The sequence below is a fragment of the Ovis aries genome, chromosome 10 (assembly GCF_016772045.2).
Source record: "Ovis aries strain OAR_USU_Benz2616 breed Rambouillet chromosome 10, ARS-UI_Ramb_v3.0, whole genome shotgun sequence".
NCBI classification, from domain to species: domain Eukaryota; kingdom Metazoa; phylum Chordata; class Mammalia; order Artiodactyla; family Bovidae; genus Ovis; species Ovis aries.
This window is the reverse complement of record NC_056063.1, coordinates 53461377-53483607: the sequence shown is the minus strand read 5'-3', so window position 1 is coordinate 53483607 and position 22231 is coordinate 53461377. Positions and strand designations below refer to the sequence as shown.

The 22231-nt window shown below is 41.8% G+C and overlaps 1 protein-coding gene across 4 annotated transcripts in view; it reads right to left on the bottom strand.

The window, feature by feature from the left end:
• Positions 1-22231, bottom strand: part of SLAIN1 (SLAIN motif family member 1) — a 60627-nt gene that overhangs the window by 15518 nt on the left and 22878 nt on the right. For 2 of the 4 annotated variants that reach the window (XM_042254965.2, XM_042254964.1), the window contains exons 3-5: positions 7645-7794; positions 6257-6406; positions 3595-3939 (exon numbers count right to left, since the gene is read on the bottom strand). In XM_042254965.2, coding sequence (XP_042110899.1) covers positions 3595-3939; positions 6257-6406; positions 7645-7794 — 645 coding nt within the window. Of the gene's footprint in view, positions 1-3594; positions 3940-6256; positions 6407-7644; positions 7795-19677; positions 19701-22231 lie in introns of those variants that run through there. The other 2 variants (XM_042254966.2, XM_015098227.3) reach the window with 2 other exon arrangements.

Sequence of the window (22231 nt, the reverse complement as noted above, 5' to 3'; positions counted from 1 at the left end):
AGTCCCGTCAATTCTGCCTCGTAAATATTTAGCACATCTCCCTCTAGCACCTTAGCACAGACCTCATTATCTGTCATCCACATTTTCACAAAATCCTCTTAACGGGTTTCTGTGCACCCTGTCTGTTCCTCCCCACCGTCCATACACCTGGTGACTTCCAGCCACTTCCTAAAACCGTCCAATCACGCCCCTTCCCCTTCCTCTGAAAGCCCAAGCTCCTGGGCTGAGCAAAGACCCTTCCAAGGTGTGGTCCCTGCAGACCTCTCCACCCTCACCTCCTGCTGCCCCTGCCTCACAGCCTGCTTGCCAACCCGAGTGAACCACAGAGTTTCCAAATACTTCACGTGTTCCTGCATCCATGAGCATGCTGGTCCTTCCTCTTGGACACCATTCCTCACTTCGTAGAATGAATGAATGCATATTTATGCCATACAGTGGGCTTCCCTTATGGCTCAGCTGGTAAAGAACGTGCCTGCAATGTGGGAGACCTGGTTCGATCCCTGCGTTGTGAAGAGCCCCTGGAGAAGGAAACGCTATCCACTCCCCATTCTGACCTGGAAAATTTCATGGACTGCATAGTGCATGAGGTCACAAAGAGTCAGACATGACTGAGCAACTTTCACTGACTCGTGGTATACAGTGTGTTAGACAGGTGAGTTTCCAACTCTCAATGGGATTATAGTCTAGACCATTATTTCTCGATCCTTTATTCTATTATCCATCTTTGGGGGTCCATTAAGGAATAAAGGCAGCAGCCAGTTACCCACCAAACATCTCAAGCTAGCCTTCCCGTCAATACAGGTCCTCAGACTAACACCACCATGTAGCTGACTGCCCTCCTCCCCCCACAAAATCCTAAAAATTACAGTTAGCAAATGTTCTGTAAGATTTAATTATTTCTCATTCCTAGCAAACTACTCCAAATACAGTAGTCCCTCCCTTTCTTATCAGCAGGTGATACGTTTCAAGACCCTCGGGAATGCCTGAATCCATCAATAGTATTAATACATAGTACTGAACTTTGTAAAGCTTGCCTGGTGGCTCAGATGGTAAAGTATATGCCTGCAGTGCAGGAGACCCAGATTCAATCCCTGGGTTGGGAAGATCCCCTGGAGAAGGGAATGGCAACCCACTCCAGCATTCTTGCCTAGAGAATCCCATGGACAGAAGAGTCTGGCCGGCACAGTCACGGAGTCGCAAAGAGTCAGACGCAACTGAGTGGCTAACACACACACTGAACAGGATGCTTTTCCTACACAGGCACTGACAGGCAGGTAGTATACAGAGCCTGGATACACCTGACAAAGGGAGGACTCGCGTCCCACCTGGGACACAGCAGGAAGGCACAAGATTTCCTCACAGTACTCAGGACAACGCACACTTTAAAACTTACAACTGTGTATTTCTGGAATTTTTCCATTTAACATTTTCAGACTGCAGATGACCATGGGTGACCGAGGTAAGTCACAGGTAAAGAGGGACTACTGAGTGCTCCTTTTAATCCCATGAACCCCAGAAATATTCCAAGGACTTTGAAGAGCCATCCCTTTTGAACCCAGGCAGTGTAGGAGCTATGGAAATGGTGAAGTATTAACACACACTTCTGTTTTTAATTAAATTAGATCAGTATTATAACAATTGTTTTCTTCCATCTATATTATTTTAATAATTTAGAAAAATAATTGATAGATTAGTTTCCAAGTTACAACTCTTATTCTACAGTTTTGTTTAAATAATACTGTGGTAACAAATGAAGGTTCAGATATCTGAGCCATATCAATAAAAGTTTAAAAAAAAAGTGGAGATGAGGAAACAACCTTTACTTTTTTAGCACTTTTAACTTTTTCAGAAATTTTTGTTCCGGGTGAAATAGTCATAGTTTCCTTGATTCCTTATAACAAACTTAGGTTAAAGGATTACATGTTACATAAAGGAGAACGTATATCAGATGACTTGATGTCCAACTATACCTGAGTTATTTGTCTACATTTTGCAACCAAATGAATGAAAACTCAGAGACATGGAAAGACAGGGAAAAAGTATAAGTGGTAGGCCAGGCTGGCAACTCAGCATCTACCAGCCTTCAGGGCTTATGTGCTCAGCCATCAAGTTGATCTGCCCGAAGTTCAATCCAGAGAACAGCTGTTATCTTCCATTTCCTTTGCATGCAGAGACCAGCCCTTTTAGAGAAATAAAACTACCACAGTCAGACACTAGGCTGAGATATGTTTCCATTTTCCTAATAGGAACCATCATAACACAGGTTTAGGTAAACCCAATCGGTTTCATAATGGTGTTGAATGTAAGTTAACACCACTTTTCTGAGGGGGAACAATGATCCCACTGATAATACTAATCAAGATGCAGGGAGCATCTGCTGGATAGGCAGGATGTGACCAAAAAAAAAAACCCTTCACGGGAACAACTCTGGGTGCGCTCTCCCACAGTTTTAATGATCCAGTAGTTACTGTCTTTGATATAAGCTTAAATAAATTGGTCATCAGTGGCAGTCACTTTACCTGCCACAGTTTTCTTTTAGATTTGAAATCTGAAAGTATTAAAGAGATAAGTTCTAACTATTAAACCTTAAATATGTTCAAATGATCTCTCAATTCGCATGAATAATTACAAGTACAAAGGAAGATAAAGTAAAAACTTAGTACACGCTGGCAGGTGATGACTAGTACAATTTGTATCTGCCCTTGCAATATTTTTAAATAACTTGCTTAAGTGATCATTTCTGGGCCCAGGTGTGAGAAATGGTGCTGTATAATAATTCAAAAATATTAGTTTATAAATACGGCTTGTTTCTCTATATGCTATAGGAGGATCATTATCGTAAAAACATACCAGGCTAAAATATCACGATTATTCTCCATATAGCTCTTGGAAGTCATGATCTAACTCCTGGGAGTGGGGAAGGAAGATAAATGATGAAGAGGGAGGTAGAAAAAAAATACAAAAAATACAAAAATACATATATTCCAACCCTCTGTGCTGACATCAGGACACATACCTTGCTGTCACCACACACAACCTCAGCCTCCATATCTGCACTGCTGTGCAGACTTAATTCTAGATGTCAGGAAGTCAGGGGAAAGCACGCCCCAGCACCCCCTAGGTCTCCACGTGCATGAGCAGCATCCTCGCCAAGCATGGTCGTCCAGGCTCACCATCCAGCACTCTGAGCCAGAGGCAGGCGGGGAGAGACGCGGGGTTTCGAGAAAGACAAGGGAGGGTGCAGCTCTGTGTCTCCAACTCTATGAAGCTCTTCCATGAGCCCCTCAACTCCCGCAACCCTGCCACACTATACTTGGACCAGGCGCAACATAAAGATGCTTCCCATTTCTGACTCCATCTGTTACATCACAGAGGTTTTCTTGAAGCTGTAAATCTCTAAGTCTGGGACACGGAATCAGAAGCTGATCAGTCAGAGACTTAAGTGTACACCAACTGAACTGGTAAGGTCTTGAGGCTGTACTTAAGGTCACCTCGGAAACATTTACCCATTATTTATACTGACCTTAAAACCCATTTCTTGGCCACATAGGAAAGATCTGAGCATATCAGATACCAAAGCAGCATACAACCTACCTCCTCCGTTGGTCCTATTTGGCTGCTGATCTGGAGTCTGGACTTGAGGTGAATAATACTGTTGCTGCTGGTAATTATTCGAAGGAAAATACTGGGAACTGGGGCTCCTCCTACACTCCCGAATGCTGGAGAAAGTCTGTGAATGGGGTATTCCTCTTTGGAAAGGGGAACATCTTGGAAGACGGGGCTGAGGTGGTGGCAAATGATCAAACTCCTCCTCATCCTCCAGGCTGAATCGATCATATTCTTGATCACTACATGTCCCTTTTTTTCCTGAATTCAGTGACACACTGGAACTGTGTCTCGACACGGATGCTGAAGTAGAAGCATAATCTTGCCTGAGACCTGTAAGAACAACAGGAAATGCTATTACCTTAGGAGGCACTGCAGTTTGGCTTAATTATCGAGTTCTAGTTCATCAAATACCGCAGGAAAATTCACGCCAAGCACACGATTCAAATGGAGACCCTCTGTCTTGCTCTTAGTTTACTAAAACCCAAGAAAATAGACACATTTACCTACCAAACAGACAGCTAATACTAGACTATCCTGTTTTAGGGGGAAAAAAACTTGACCTAATTCCAGGGATGATTAAATACATGGCTCTCGTTCATCAATCAGTGTCTGTCAATATCCCTAAGCAATTCCTGATGAAATCTGGAGAGATGCTTAGGAAGGGTGCTTAGGAAAACCTATTCATCATCATTAGGAGCAGTTAACTCTGAGTTAAGACAATTCAAAGAATCAACTCTCTGCCCAGGTAGGAGCTCCTTCTGCTCCCCACCCCAGCTTTCAAAGTCAAAGGAAAGTCCAAAACCTAAGGCACAATATTTTCTTAACAAGGTCACTTCTCTTGTTCTTTTTGTTACTAATATTACCTTTTTGAAAGCATGCTGACACTTCAAAACTTCAATCATTTGGGGTCATCCTCAATGACAGTCATCTAAAAATAGTCAACCTGCAAGTCTCTGCTTATTTATCTCATTGCCAACTCACAACTTTTTTTAAAGTGGTCTGTGCCTGACTACTTAACTTCTGAGGCTGACATCTCATTTCTCAGCTACCTATTTTTTTGAAAGAGTTACTGTCAGTTTACTGTTACAAAATATAAAATGATCACTTTTCCTCTCAAAATGTTACCTTATTAAATCCTGCACAAGCAATACAGTGTTTCTCATAGTAGCCTTGCTCAATTCTAACAGCAGGAAACTGTTTTTGCTCAAATGATACTTAGCTATCTCTATTTATGTTGGCCTGAGAAGCTAACTCCAAAATAAGCTGAGCCCAGTTCTGTGATCTACATCTTCTTCTGCCTTTTGATACCATTAACACCATGGAAGTCGTTCATGCTCAGATTACTTGCTGTAACTTTACTGCACAACCGTTTCCAATTATCCCCTAAACTGTCCCATTTCTAATTATCTCCTCTTCCATAATTATCTATCTTTAGAAGTGTATGTTTTTTATTGAAACATAGTTAACTTACAATGTTTTGTTACCTTCTACTGCATGGCAAAGTGACTCAGTTATACATGCACAGATACATTCTTTTCCATTAGGGTTCATCTCAGGGTACTGAGATAGTTCCCTCTGCTATCCAGCAGGTTCTTGCTGTTTATCCACTCAATATATATTAAAAAGTCTGCATCTGAGAAGGCATTTTTAGTTGAATTTTTATTAAGATAACTGCACACTCACATGTAGTTCTTGGGAATAATAGAGATTTTTTTGTGCATTTTGCCCACTTTCCTTTGATGGTATCATTGTGCAAAATCATAGAATAAAAGGACAACTAAAATACTGGCAGTATACAAACCCCTCTGATTTAGATTTTCCCAGTATTATTTATATGTATGTACATGTGTTCGTATTAAATTCTATACAATTTTATCACCTGTAGACTGGTATAACTACCACCACAGTCAAAACTGCGACAGGCTCCCCAAATCCCTCACGCTGCCCTCTTAGAACCATGCCCACCTCCCTCCTGAGAGCCCACATCATGTCCCATGTCCCTGAGCCCAACAGCCACTACTATGCCATCCATTTCTAAATTGTCATTCAAAAATGTTATCTAAAGGGAATTATACAGTATGCAACCTGGGGCATCTTTTTCACTCAACATAATTCCCTGGAGATGCACCCAAAATGGTACGTCTAACAGAATTTCTTCTTTCTTCTTGCTGAGCAGTACTCCACAGTATGGAGGTATCCCAGCTTGACGGACCACTTATTATTGAAGGACATCAGAGATCATTCTGGTTTTTAGCTATTATTATAAATAAAGCTGCTAGGAGCATTCATGTACATGTTTTCTGTTTTTGAACACAAGTTTCCATCGTTCTAGGATAAATGCCCAAGAATACCATGTGCTGGGCCTTATAGAAATGGCAGTTACTCTAAGAAACTGGCAAACTAGTTTCCACAGTGGCTACACTGGCAATGTTTTTACATCCACGTATTTTGGCTGGAGTATATCTCAATACTGCACAATGGTCATGAGGCTGAGAAGCACTTAATTGCTCCTCCTCCAGAGTAGGGTGGTATAAGAGAAAGAACAGAACTGTTTGCCCATTACCTGCGGGAGAAATGCCTGAAATCTTAGATTTCAAGTAGAAGCCTCTAGTGTAAGACATTTTCTAGTTTAAAAAGAAGGACATACTTTCTTCTTGCAGACGAGCCATGATCTGAACATCTGTGAGGTCCTGTAACTTGTATCCCATGGAGATAGAATCATCTTCCAGCTCGGAAGTACTCAGCTCACTGTCTATGGATGACTGGGGACTGAGAGGGGAGCCCCTGGATGTGTAACCTGAAAATAAGGAAACATGTTTGTTATTAACTCTAAAGAATGGATATCTGTATGTGCTTTACATTACAGTTCATACATCAATAGTCAGCAAATCAAGGCATTCTCCAATCAAAGGACACAGAGTGGTTGACGGACATATTAAAAAAGAAAAAAAGACTCCTTTGTATTTTTCATAAGTCACCAAAAAAATGACCAGCACACCACTGTGACAAGACAATGGCAAGACAATATGCATGTTTTCACATGTTTGTAATTCACATACACAAAACCACTCATTTTCTGTTTTTTTTTTTCAAAGTGAGTTTTCATAGTTCAAAAACCACTCTCTGCTGTACACTACAAAAAACTGTCAAGAAGGCAGATTTCAGTGGATTTTACATACATGTATTTTTTACCACCATAAGACAAGAAAATTCAATACTGCTAAACCTGCATCCTATTAGCTTAAGTATATACCTACAGGCATTAAGATGCACATGCTGTACACTTCCAACTAATACTCAGACACGCTTGTTGCTGGTAACAATGGATTATATATTTTAAAATAAATTTTAATCTGGTACATTTTTTAAACAGGTGCAAACAGCAGTGCCATACATGGATAAGAATATCACACATAAAAGGCACATGTCCACACAAAAGCACATACAAAACCTGCATAAACCTTTATCACTCTATCTGTGATGACAGAGTCCTCACAGGAGACTACAAGTCACTCAGGAAAGTAAGTAGTGACTTGAGATAAGACAACCAAGGAAGGAAGGACCCAAGAGAGAAAACTGTAAGAATGGAGTCACACCAGTGCTCAAACAATGAAGGAAATGTTGAGACGGCCATCACATAAAACTGTGACTATTCTTTCTACATAACCTTGACTTAAAAAGTGATCAAAAAGTTTTTAAACAAGATATAAAAGTCTTACAATCTTCAACCATAATAAAAGTACCTCTAATTTTGTTCAACATTTAATTTTAAAAGCACATTTGGAAATACATATATGTAATATATACATTTGATAAGGAGGGAAAGCTGCCTGCTATACACAATGAAGAGCAGATTAATGATACTAAAGTATAAATTAATGCTAGCCTTTTTCGTACCCAATGTAGGTGTACAGCAAACTCCCCATTGTGACAAAATTACCCTCAAGCTTTTCAATGAAAGGTGGATTATTTTTTAAGCTGTGTTTGGTGACCGATTCACAAAGTAAGCAGCTAATCAAGAAGTTGAAATATTACCTGTTCTTTCAGGTGTTAGTATTGCTTTATTTGAGGTTTTAGAGAAGCTGGGAGTATTAATGCCATTGCTATAAGGGCTGAGTCTTGCCACAGGACTATAAGGAAAAGCCAGTGAGACATTTGAAGGGAAGAGACTTCGCCATCGGCTGGCTGTCACAGAAGCAGAAAATAAACAGCAGCAGTTAGCTATACAGAAGCAAACATGGACTGGTCAGAGAGAAAGAGAAGAGGTCAAAAAAAAAAAAATAAAGAGACAAAGCAACTTTTCACTCTTAACTGACTCATTTATCTTAGGGAAAAATGTGTAAAAATGGGCTATTTGTGAATAAGGGTCCTATTTCTACCACCATGAAGAACAAATCAATCAGAAGCACCTTGATCACAGTCAGTATGTCTATATAACAATGAAAATTTGTCTTTCATTTCCTCATTATGAATGTTTTGTTTTTCTATTTCTGCACAAAAAACTTAAATGTTTTAATAATATAAAATGTTAAGGTCAAAAGAAAAACTCAAAGCAATTTATAATTACAGAAACAGTTCTTTTAATATTAACTGTTAATGGTCCTATAGTTTTTTCCTCAAGGTTTATTTTCAACCCATTTAATATTAACAAATGTTGATCAAAATATTTTTATGAAAACTTGTTCGTGGATTATGGAAGAAACAAAATGACTACCGCATTTCTGAATGGGCTTGAGGCCAAAACAAATTTTATGGAAAAATGATCTATAAAAATAACACAAGGGTGTATATACACCAAAACTTACTGACAGTTATTTTAGATAGCAGGCGTAGAGATAACTGATAATCTGTTGGATTTTTTTTTTTTCATAAAAAAAATTTCCCAAATTTTCTGCACTGAACATGTTATTTACATAACTTTTAAAGGTAGGATTACACATATTATTAATTTAATACTATAAAATAAGGAAGAAAGGAAATGGTAACCCACTCCAGTATTCTTGCCTGGGAAACCTCACAGACAAAGAAGCTGGGCGGGCTACAGTCCATGGGATCGCGGAGAGTCGGGACATAATTGAGCAGCTGAACAAACAGATACAGAAAGGAATGTACCTGCATGAGCAGGTGATCTAACTGTACATTATCTCACATGCCGTAATTAACATATTTCCCTCCCCCAAAATTCCCAGGACCATAGGATCATAAAAACACTCTAAATTGTAAAAAAAAAAAAAAAAAAAAAAAGTCACATCTAAAATCACTCCCTCTCTCTTCATGGAGTACAGATTCCTGAGCTAGTCAAAACACACTTTCCTAAAAAGCAATCACTTAGATGTATATTAAGTGGATACTTAGTATATATAAAAGCAGGATAGGAGGGAAGAAATAAAAAATATAAATTATATTAAGTTTCACTTTGAGCAGTAACTTGGTTATATTTGCTGGAAATTTGATAAAACTTGAAGAAACATGTATAAAAAGGACTGCTCTGAAACGCACTCCCCAGGACACTTTTAATGAGCAATGCTAATGAGCAAATAGCTGAAAAGTGTTCAAAAATGGGAGGCAGTGGGGTGGAAAGGAAGAAGCTGTGGGCTGTGGGCAGGCAAGAAAGTTAACGAGCTTCAATCCCAGGGCTGGTGAGGTCCTTGCAAAATATCACCAAGGTTATTTACAAGAGCAAAATGCTTCCTGTTACTTCAGGAAGAATTCTTGAGAAATAGTAACATCCCATATGAACAACTACAGAAGTACCTGTTCCCTATGCAGATGAAAGAACTAGCTGAGGAATCTGCATTCAGCAATTCTGTTTTCAGAATCCACACTTTTCAAGAACTGGACTCTGCCAGGAAGCCACGTTCCTGGTTGACACCAGTCATGACCCTTATCTAACATGCAACTCTCTGGGGGTTAAGGAGTCCTTCCCAACCTGCCCAGAGCAGAGATGTGCAGAGCTGGTTGGTATTCCCTGCCCTAAACCACCAGATATGTACACTGAGCCCCAGACACACTGAGAAATAGTAGTTAAGATGCAATACCCACTATGTAGTTTGTCTCATACCTTCAAAGTTTCTCATTAACAATTCTGTATTAAAGAAGAAAGAAATGCCCAACTGCTCTCTGTGACTGCTCACTTGCCTAACAGATGATGTTACATCACACCAGTCTGATCACTCACCAGATTACAGTGACTGCGTGTTCTCACCCACAGATGCAAGCGACAACGCATCACAACTAAACAGCATTCATTACTCTGCACAATGACTTCTGTGACCCAGCCACCCAGCATAATGGCACAGTGATTGTGGCTATGACAGCAAGATCCCAACTAAGAACACAACTAGCCATCTATTGCGAGAAAGAAAGCTCTGCATTGTCCTCTTGGCATGGAGGATTTTAAGAAAAGGGAGGAGAACTGTTGCGGAGGCAAGCAAACAAAACAATGATGTTGTATTCATGCCCAAGGCTGTGGTGCAGGAGGAGAGGGGAGTTGAGTGGAAGCCGCTGCTTCCTAGTTATTCTTCACTCTGTAGCTGAAGAACTGCAACAACTTTAACGGGAAGCATTTTCATAGAGATTAAAAACAAACAAAAGAACTTTTCATAAGGCAGTTTTGCTTTTCCCAATTAATTAATGGATTTTCTGCATATAAGGATATCAAATTATTTGAGAGGCTTGCTATGATGATCAGAATGACCCTAAGAATCTATGTTTGGAAGTGAGAGTTGGATGGTAAAAAAAACCCAAGTGTCCAAGAACTAATGCTTTTGAACTGTGATTTTGGAGAAGACTCTTGAGGGTCCCTTGGACCGCAAGATCAAACCAGTTAATCCTAAAGGAAATCAGTCCTAAAAGCTACAACACTTTGGCCACCTGATACGAAGAACTGATTCATGGGAAAAGACCCTGATGCTGGGAAAGATTGAAGGCAGGAGGAGGAGGAGATGACAGATGATGAGATGGCTGGATGGCATCACCAACTCAATGGACATGAGTTTGAGCTAGCTCTGGGAGTTGGTGATGGACAGGGAAGCCTGGTGTGCTGCAGTTCATGGGGTCGCAGAGAGTCAGACATGACTGAGTGACTGAAGTGAAGAAAGGAGCAAGACAATTTTTTGATGAAGGCCAAAGTAAGTGATAATTTGGCCTTCTGAACAGCTAATTTTCCTATCTTCCTACTCCAGAGTTTTAAGTAAAAGGCTTCTTCAAGTCAGATTAAACAGACTTGTTTGGCAAGTCTTGACTTGGCAAGTCGTTCATCCCTAAATGCCTAAGTTCAACTTTCTGCCAGAACACTTCTGTCTGCACCCGTGTGGTCCTACAGCCACTTCCTTGATCAATACCCTGGCCATCTCTTGCTAAAGCAGCACATCTATTCCTCTACAAACTTCCAGCCATCCACGCCGCCCTCAGCCAGCCTGCTCTGAGCATCACCCGCAGGCTTGTGGCGGTCACCAACCACTTTAACCGCTCTCCTCCTTTCTCACGTAGTGCAGTGGCTTTTCACCAAATACAACATCTGGAAGGTAGTACAGATCATCTCACTCGTACCCTTATCCACTCTCCTGCACCCCATGGCCCACATCTAAATAGTTTCTAAAGCTTTCTTGTTAAGAATACAATTGGTGTTGGTTAACCTTTCAACTTTGCCACCTTCTATCTAATAAGCATTTTCTATTGAAATAAACGTGACAAAGTATCAATACTAAATTGTGGATGGATCCCTCATCTTCCTAGAGAGAAGCTAGTTTGAGTGTCTAATGGCCTATCAAGTTATTTTATGTACACCTTCAAAGTTATCTAACTTCAAAAAATAAATTACACTCTACCTGTGAAGCTATTTTTTATACATCATTAAGCAAAGTATGACTTCCTCTGCAAAAATCAATTTGATAAATGCTCCAGTGGTGATAATGTCAAGAAAAATCATAACAGATAGGTAATGGGACAGGTTTAAAAAAGAATGTAAAGATTTTAATTTTCCACACTAAATATTCCTAACAAAAATTTTTCCAGAAACAATGACACTCCATATCTTGATCATCTTTGCTTAGATTCATTGTAAATATTTGAATTTTTGTTGAATATATATATATATATATATGCATATAATCAAAATCTAAGAATTCAGCATGGCTTAATTCACATAAAAAGAATAACTGATCTAATGTGAAAATCCTAGTGATAATCCTCAAAAGGACAGTATACATCAACCTAAAAAAGTTCAAAATAAAGTAATGCTCTACTGTGGGAACCGTCATTTTCACACTTTCCCCTCATTACAGACAGAGCCAGCTGAGTACCTAATACAATGTCCAACACATAAACTTTGACTGTGGTTAAAATCTTGGCAACTTCACTAATATTCCCCTATTTCAAACCATTCTACCATTCCTCCTTTCACATCTAAATGATTCTGCCAACTTTCTTAAACCTACTATAACTACAATTTAGTGTATCTTTGAAGACAAAGGTGAGTTGAGACATGTCAGTCCAGCTTGAGACCAGCTGAAGCTATACCTGTAAGAGCACTTCCTAGTAACTGCTCAACTGCATCACACGTGCAAAGCCAAGGAGACATGAACAAGAGATGCATATTCAGGGAATGGCCAGTGTTAGGACAGAAGCAAAGGGAATGTGGAGAAGAATCGGGGCTAGAGACATTGGAAGGATCTACTTACGTCCTGTCACAGGCAGCAGGGTTCCCCAGCCTCCAGGATCTAATGCCTGGTGATCTGAGGCAGAACTGATGTAATAACAGAAATAAAGTGCACAATAAAGGTAAGGCACTTGAATCAAACTGAAACCATCCCCCCATTTCCAGCCTGTGGAAGACAAAAAGGTTGGGGACTGCTGGTATACAGTATTGGCCTTAATATTCAACTAGTGTTTTGACTTTGTAAAGGAGAAAGTCATGACCAGCTATGCTATTTTATGATGGCATAAACAGCCATACAGATGATGCACTAATTGGGTAGAGACTGATGACTGCGAGACGGGTTAGGAGGCTTCATAGCGGAGCTGGTAGAGACCTCACAAGGTACAGTGACATCTAAGCTCAAATGGAGATACCTGGTGGCTCAATGAATACAGGGAGCAGAGCAAAGAAGGAAGGCAAGGCCAACACCATGGATTCTAAGACACAGATGTCACCCACTAAAATGGGAGAGATGAGATAAGCATGCTTAAGAAAAAATGAACTGAATTCAAGGACATGCCTACATGCTGGTGCTCAGTAGAGTCAGAATTCAGCAGAGAGGGCTAGAGACAAAGAGACCAGAGGACATCAACAAGTAACTTAGGTGAAGCCACAGGCATGAATGAAAGCACCCAAGGAGACTGTAAGGAAGGAAAAGAGAAGAGGCTTAAGGAAGGAGCATTTAAGTGTGAGAAAGGGAGAATGAGCAGAGGAGGCAGGAGACGAAGGTGGGTTTTGTGGCCTCTTATCTGTAAATCAGAAGGCAACAACGTGTTGAGAAGGCAGAGGCTGGAACAAAGAATCTGTGAAGTAGTAATGACCTGGGACAAGTATAAGCTATTATGTAGGCGAGTCTGGACAGCATCTCTCTGGAAGAAAACTAATCTCAACAGGCAATCCTAAACAGAACACATGACATTAGCAAGTGTCCTCTTCATGATTCTCTAAAGGGCATTTATGTCCTATTGGGTTACGATAGTTGAACTGTGGTGGTTGTATTATTCACAGAAATGTCAAAGTGACCACTTGTTATAAATAGTAAGGGAAAAAATAAAAACTCTAGTGACTAAAGGTTATTTGCCACTAGGGAATTTGAGAGATCCAGGGTACAATCTTAGTAAGAGGAGTTAGATGTGAGTCTGGAAGGGCTAGATGGCTGTGTTCAATGCCAACAAAAGTCAGAAATCACAGCAACAGGCCAACGCAAGAACTGGCAAATGTTTTCTGTAAAGGGCCAGCCAGTAAACACTTCAGGCTTTGCCACCATGAGGTCTGTGCTGCAACCACTCACCTTTGCCCACTCTACCATCATGGCATTAAGCTAACCACAGAGAAAACACACATGAGCGACTATGGCTATGTGCCAACGAAACTTCATATATACCAAGGGCTGAATTTAATAGAAAATATGGGTCATGAAATACTATTCATTTCTTTCAACCATTTAAAAATGTGAAAGAGGCCATACAAATACAGGTAGGAAGCCAGATATGGCCATTATCTACCAACCCTTGGGCTAATACACATACCAGTTTTTTAATATTCCCTCTGATAAATATATAGGATTAATATTCTAGTGCAAGGGTACGTCAGAGGTTGAGATGTAACAGTGAGGGCCGATAGCATGCTTCTTCACTGTCATCTTTTCCTAACATGTTGTAGTAAAGACACACAAAAGGCTGAAAGACACTGGACACCAGAGCTCCGGTCTCCATTTTGCCAGATGCTAGTTCTCAGATCTGGAGCAAATCTGTGTAGCATCTTTGTGTTCCTGTGTTCTCGCTGGAAGAGAAGGTGTGATCATCGGAGGGTAACAGGCAGGGCTGTGGTGAGTGTGAGACAGAAGTTGGCAGCATGTGTTCACAAATCGCAGAGCATTTTTTAAGGAAGACTACAGAAAAGGAGGGGTGGCCTGTGAAGAAGGCTGAGCACCAAGGAATTGATGCTTTTGAACTGTGGTGTTGGAGAAGACTCTTGAGAGTCCCTTGGACTGCAAGGAGATCCAACCAGTCCATTCTGAAGGAGATCAGCCCTGGGATTTCTTTGGAGAGAATGATGCTGAAGCTGAAACTCCAGTACTTTGGCCACCTCATGTGAAGAGTTAACTCACTGGAAAAGACTCTGATGCTGGGAGGGATTGGGGGCAGGAGGAGAAGGGGACGACAGAGGATGAGATGGCTGGATGGCATCACGGACTCGATGGACGTGAGTCTGAGTGAACTCTGGGAGTTGGTGATGGACAGGGAGGCCTGGCGTGCTGTGATTCATGGGGTCACAAAGAGTCAGACACGACTGAACTGAACTGAACTGACAGAAAAGTGACAGCGAGTTGGGGCAAAAACATTTTATTAAATTCTGAGGGAAAATGTCCTAGAAGCTAGGTGGAAGAAAGGAAGAATGCAGAAGTGATCCACTTTTCCTAATACTTAGGCAGTTTAGCCTCGCTTCTCAAAATGATACGTATGCTTTTTACATTATAGCTCATTTAAATGAGTCCCCAGGCTTAATCTTTCCTCAGCTGTTACCAACTCAAACAAAGTACTGAATCCTGAACCTTCAACAGTTTGGCCAGGATAGGTCAACAGTTCTCACTTATTTACCCAAAGACTATCTCAGAGGAAACAAATGTCCCAAATGACACATTTTCTAAGAAACCCTGTTTCTTCAAAACCACAGGCTCCTAAGTCATATCTCTGACTCTTAAATAATGTTGTTCTTTCCCATAGAGTCTCAGAAGGCAGAGGAAAAGGAAGCAAGGAGGGATTCACACGCACTCAATCCCTCCTATTTTATCCTTTCTTTTATGCAACAGGTAGGCAGCCCTCAGGGCGTCCCAGATGGAGACAGTGGTAAAGAACCCCCATGCCAGTGCAGGAGACGCAACAGGCACGGGTTGGACCCCAGGTTTGGGAAGATCCCCTGGAGGAGGGCATGGCAACTCACTCCAGCATTCTTGCCTGGAGCATCCCCACAGTCAGAGGAGCCTGGCGGGCTACAGTCCATAGGGTTGTAAAGAGTCAGGCACGACTGAAGCGAGTGAGCACACAGGCAGCCCTCGGTTTTAAGCCAGGCTGAAGATTTCAACTATACAGCCCTTACAACACCAGTTACAGGGGGCTCCAGGATCACTGAAGGGCGGGCGACAGAACTCTTCTCGTATTGGCAACAGACCACAGCATTTTGATCCAAGCCCACACGTCACTGGGGCAGGAAGAGCTCTGTTTTCACAAATCATTCTCTCCAGAATAAACTTCCTAGGTGATCATATTACAGCTTTATGTATCCACAGTCCGCAGAAATGCTTGGCACACAGATGCACTCAAGTGTTTGGACTAAGCTTAAACATGGGAATTAAAAACCCTGGGCAAATGCAGCATTTTACAGGTTCACTATTACAAACTGACTGCGCAGACAGAGGTAAAGGTTTTCTGGACTTAAGCTAACAGGATGTAAGCATTGCCGACTTGGCTCCCACCTGCGCCAGGCCCCTGGAGTAGTAACATACGGCGTGTGGCTTATCTGATCCACTGTTATTACTTGGTGGACTTCAGTGGCATCCATTTCTCCATGGCCTGATAAAGAAGCATATGGGATCTAGGGGGTCCTATTGCTACTCTGAAATAGGTGATCATTAGTGCTCTTTCCCAAATACAAAGTAAAGAGGGTCCAACTCATATGCATGTGCCAGGGGATTCACAGAGAGGTTAAAGACCTAGACGATGAGGTCCTTAACTGGTGCACTCTCACAGGCTGCCTCATCAGAGTCAGTTGCTCCTCACACCCAAGTCTCTCCCTCTTCCAATTACACCTAGAAAAACCTACTAGGTTAACTTGAATCTTTTCCGACAAGTTCAGTTCATTCAACCTATGATGACAAATGTAATGATTTAAAATTATATGTTTTATACATAAATACATATACCTATGACCCCAGAGCATGCTGATACTCAGTATTTAAACTTCTAATTATATTCAAGTGTAATAGTTTATAATTTATAAAAACATGACTGCCACCACTAAGTAACATTAATGAAAGAGCTCATTTAAGCATATAAATAATCCCTAAAGATAGTCAAGAAAGTAATTTCAACATTAAGATTTAAAATGTATTAGATTTGAAAGGAACTAAAAGATGTTGTATATTCCCAAAGATTGGCAGATAAACGTTTAATACTTGTTGAATACAAGTTACAAAATTTCACCACGAAGGAGCATTAGTTAATATTTATTCTGTAAGGACCAGTTTCATAATCACTCTTAATCTGAACTTCAGAGATAAACTAATATTGCTGGTTAAAGGATTCATCATCACGATTCAGGCATTAGGCCTTTGCTACTTTTCAGACCCTCACCAGTCCCAAGACCACATGCTGAACACTCTTGTCTCGCAGCTACTACTGGGTCCTTCTCAGGTCTTCCCTAACCAGGACAATGGTCTACAAGTCAAGCTGGCAAAAGAGGGCTGGGAAGAGAAATTCTGTGGATTGTCAACTTGTTTCCACTTAATCACTGGTCAGAACTGAAGATAAGCTGCCAGCTTTAAGTGCAGCTTTAAATCCAGTGTTATCCGGGGCTGGAGTGACCTCTACAGCTTCACAAGTCATCGTCATCAGACTTTCCATCTGCAATTAACAGGGGAGATTAAAAATAAATCTAAACTTGGTAGTAACTAGACTTCAAAGGCATGTTTAAAAATTCCCTTGCAGAGAAGTCAGTTCCCTCCCCAGGTCTGATTGCTATGGCTTACATCAAATTTAAGGACAGTGAAGATAGCCACAAAATGTGAGAAGAGGGCCTATGTGAAAGTAACAACGGAACTGCGAAGAACAAGGGGAAAGAGTGACTGAAGGCTCTGTCAGTGACGCACTGTTGGCACGTGGACTGCACACAGCTGTTCTCAATTTTGACGAGAGCCAAATCATGACAGCTGGTCAGAACAGTTCGCAAGTTCTACACGGCAGTGATGAGCAGGGAAGATGTTACAGATTCTGAGGCTATGAAGAAACAGGCTACATGACCTCACGTCTGAATATGGTGAGTTCCCCCCAACCAACACTAGGGACAAACTGAAAAGAAAGTGTGAGTCGCTGAGTCGTGTCTGACTCTTTGTGATCCTATGGACTGTCAGCGCACCAGGCTCCTCTATCCATGGAATTCTCCAAGTAAGAATACCAGGGTGGGTAGCCTTTCACTTCCCCACAGGATCTTCCCCACCCAGGGACCAAACCCAGGTCTCCTGAACTGCAGGTGGAGTCTACCACTGAGCCACCTGGGGAGCCCAGATAACCAGTAAGAGTCTTTCTGGCCATGAACACGTACAGTCTGCTGAGAATCCAAGCCCAGGAGGCCAACAGACAGCACCAGTAGACGTTCCTAGAGAGAAGAGTGCTAGAAATGGGTTCTGGACCATCCTGCCTGTCTAGTGTCTCATGAGCTGGGGTACTCTTCTGTCAGGAAGGGGCACAAAACATGTGGCCAACATTCCAGTGCCCTAAAAGGCCTCTGACCTACTAATCTTGAGCGGTGGTAGAAAGGAAACCTAAACAGCCAAGTTTTGACATAGCAGAAACATTTTTCGGCCCTAAAACCAACCACCTCCATGATTTTATTAAAATATCTGCATGGAGAAGAACATTAAAATATACACAAAGGTCAAAAACAGATCCCTTTTCCAGGACTGTTGCTTTGGAATTCGCAACAACTATGTAATTCACATGTGAATACAACTTTAAGTAGACAAACCACCAGCTTGTTTGTACCTGACTCCCTGCAGTGAGAAGTTTCGACATGTAGGGCATGCTCACCCTCTCCAACCTTTTATCCACAGATTTGATGGTTCTATCTCAATGTTGTCAAGGTTTCCTGTGAATTCGTTCTGTGCTAAAGCTGGGTTTAAGGTTACCACTGGCTGTTAAGCCATATAAATGTGGCATTACAGTGTTTTGGTGTAGTAAGTACCATTAACTGGAGAACTGAGCATTGTCAAAGGCCCCAAGAGAAAAAGCAAAAAGAGAAATAATTGTTTGGCACTAGACCCGAACATCGCCAGCCTGCAGAGTCAATTCGTTTTCTTGTATTTCTTGCCTTCTTCTAGGTCATCTCAGTGGCCAATGTGTTTGAGAGCTGATCCATCTTTTTCCCGGTACTTTTTCCATCATGAAAATAAGGTGCATAAAGTAAAATTTCCTAAGTCTTCACAGATCCGAAAACTTCTTCCCATTGTCTCCATAACTCATTATTTGCCTGGGTACAAAATTACAGTTTGAAATGAACTTTCCCTCAAAACTTTAAAGATATGTTGAAGAGAACTTATTTCTTCCTTAGCACATTTTTAGGATTTTCTAGTTAACCCTGGAAAATCTGAATTAAACCAGGATGTCAAGATCTTTTTTCATCTATCCTAGTGTACACTGACGGCTTGTCTTTTTTTCAGCTCAAAGAGAATTTCTTCCGTTATTTACTGATTCTTTCTTCCTTTAAACTATCTGTTCCCGTTTCTACAACTGTTAAAGATGAGAGATTCTGGGTCTGTCCTCCAAGTGCCCTCAGTTCAGTCGCACAGTCGTGTCCAACTCTTTGCGACCCCAAGAACTGCAGCACGCCAGGCCTCCCTGTCCATCACCAACTCCAGGTGTTTACCGAAACTCATGTCCATCGAGTCGGTGATACCATCCAGCCATCTCATCCTCTGTCGTCCCCTTCTCCTCCTGTAACTTCTCTCAATTTTCTCTTTTGGGGAGATTCCTTTGCCTAATTCAGATAAGTGGCTTGGTTCTTAGCCCTCTCCATTTGTACTTCAGTACTTTTGAGAAGTTAAAATGGATAAAAATAGTAATACTTTGACCACTGCTCTTCTGAGCAAGCTGTTCTTGTTTGAAAACTGTATTACCCTCTTAAATAGGAACGCACTGAGCTCTCAATTCCCATAGTTACTTCCTCCTACAAAGTCATTGATCTATTTTGTTCATGTCTTAAGTTTTCTCAAAACACAAGTGAGACTTGACTGCTGGTTCATTATTTATGAATAAAGACTAAGTTAATCTGAATACGTAACTAGCATGAGTTTCTTCTGCACTAGTATAGGTATTACCCCAAGCTGCCTCTAAGAAAACAGACAACAGCCACTACGTAAACAGGTGGATTGTTCCATAAGCAAGCTCCCCACAGGTGCCTGGACAGAGAGCAGCAGAGGGGCTGAGATTCCCAACCACACAAAGGAAAGAGGTCTCTCTCTGAGGGGAGGAAGGTGGAAGGAAGGCTTTCAGAGTTCCTCCAACACTCCTCCTATCCGCTTCTTCAGTCTAACACCTGGCGTCACCTCGAGCTCTACCTCTCAATCAGATCTCTCTGCTTCCTGTAAGAATACATACCTGGTTTTACCCTGAAGATGAGACACCCCACCACTTGTGGTCATCAGCTTCAGCACACACTAGCAACTCCTACTGCGAGAGTATCCTCTTCCTGATTCCACTTCATTATCCAAAAAAAAAATGCAATGAAAATGGAAGATCATACATGGTCACACTGCATGTGCACACTTACACATGTATATGAACACACACACACACACACACACACACACAAGATGACTAAAACCTGAATGTCATACGATTTATACTTTTAAACACTCACCCCAGTTCACTGAGCTATACTCTTACAGCTGTAAGAAGTGGAAAAAGACTACACTCACAAGTATTCAACACACAGTGGCAGGAGCTCCAAAAATCAAACACATGATACTTGCCATTATATACTAGTTTAAAGCACCATGTATTATAAATACACGAGACTATCAATGCCTTGTATTTTCAAAGTCAATTAAGCACAATGCAGTGTTTGGCCACATTTTAAACTCCTGCTTCTCACAGGAGGTCACACAAGAAATTCAGGATGTTAATGAGAGAAGCAGAAGGAAACATTTTTAAGTTTAAGCTAAAGGGACAGGGAGGCCTGGTATGCTGCAGTCCATGGGGTCACAAAGAATCAGACACAACTCAGCGACTGAACAAGTTAAAGAATTATCTGAAGAAAATGCTAAAGCCTAACTTTAACATGCCAAAGAAATTTCAAAAGTCGCTATTTCAACTTTCCAAATCTCGCCAGATTTCATGAAACGCTCAGTCGTGTAAGCCAATTTAGACAATACCCTGAAGATTTCCTGCCTGTCCAAAGTCACGCCACTCCTTTGCCTAAACTATTCAAATGCTTCCCGACCATCTCGAGAGAGTCCAGAGTCCTCGACCCTAGTTTCTTGAGTCACTCAGCTCACGTGTTCTCTCTTCACTTCCCTGAGCTCCACTCCCACCACAAGGGTCTGCCAGCGCCTCTTACATCACGAGCCTCGTCCCGCCGCAGGGCCTTCCTACAGCAGCTCTTGTGGTCTGGGCTGCTCCCTGCCCTCCTCCCTGCCCTCCTCCCCTAGTATCACCAGCCGAACTTTTGCTGAGGCTCTGACATGTCACATCCCCAGGAAAGCATTTCCTGGCCATACCCCCTCAGGGCCCTGAACATCACGATGCTTGTTTTAAGGCAGGGGCCCCTACCTTTGGGATCTAACACCTGATGATCTGAGGTGGGGCTGATAATAAAGTGCACAATAAATGCCATGTGCTTGAATCACCCCAAAACGCCCCCAGCCCGGTCTGTGGAAAAACTGTCTTCCATGACACTAGTCCCTGGTGCCAAAAGGGTTGGGGAACAGTGGTTGAGGGAAAGGAAACAAAGAGAACGAGAGCTGCAATCCGTGTCAGCCGTCCCTTGTACAGGATCACCATCTCCAAAGGCCAGGCGGACAGTTCATCCCATTACTGCACCCTCAGCCCTCAGCACTGCGCCTGCACCGAGCAAGTGCTCCATACATTTAGTTCACGATTCAGCGTCTGAATCATCTCTGATCAAGGCCTAGTGTCTCAGGAAAGGGGTCTACAAATTCTTCCAGAAATTGGCTGTCTCGTAAGCAGTCCCAGGGCTTCCCTGGTGGCTCAGTGGGTAAAGAATCTGTCTGCAATGCAAGAGATGCAGGTTCGATCTGAGGTGGGGAAGATCCCCTGAAGGAGGAAATGGCAACCCACTCTAGTATTCTTGCCTGGGAGACCCCATGGACAGAAGCCCTGGCGGGCTACAGTCCATGGGGTCGTAAAGAGTTAGACACAAAGGAGGGGCTAAACACACAGAGGCCCCAAGAGACAAGTATGAGCACCTACCAAAAGAAAATTCTATTGCCATAAAGACAAGTGCAATCAATCATCAAGAGCTGCGCGAAAAGCAGTCAACAACTGCTTTGGGAGAATCTGTTTTGTTTTTTTCTCCTTAGGGTAGATAACAAAATAGCATATCAATTATGTCTTCATTATAACAAATGTTATTACTGTCATGTAAGTTATTGCTTATTTTAATAAATAAGCTTATTTCTAATCATGGTAGAAATGCAAAACAAAACTAAACCAAACAGAAACACATGCATAATTGGCAAAATAAAAGCAAGGGCGACTGTTTAGGAATGTGTGGCAAATGACATATCCATGTTGCTGGATATAAAGGGACGGAAAGTGTATTTCATGGGAACACAGTCCCTATTAGTGTGTTACTTCCTGTACTCAACATACTTCCCAATAACGAGGCACACACACTGGAGCTATCCCAAGTCCCAAAGCAGAGCGAGGCAGTGATGGAAGCACATGGCCGTGATGATGCAGCTTCGATTTTCAGCACACAGAGATAACAGCAAATGTCAAGAGACCCTGTCTCCATAGAAACATTTTAGTGTGATTCCAGATTACTTCTCCAACAAGAAAGGGAACCCTTTACGAAGCTTACCTAAAATGAACTGTATGGACTCAGTTTTAATTTTGTCTTCCGAATCCGACAGAGCACCTCAAGACTGGAAACACGAGCTGATGGAGATAGCATCTCAGGCCACGCAAG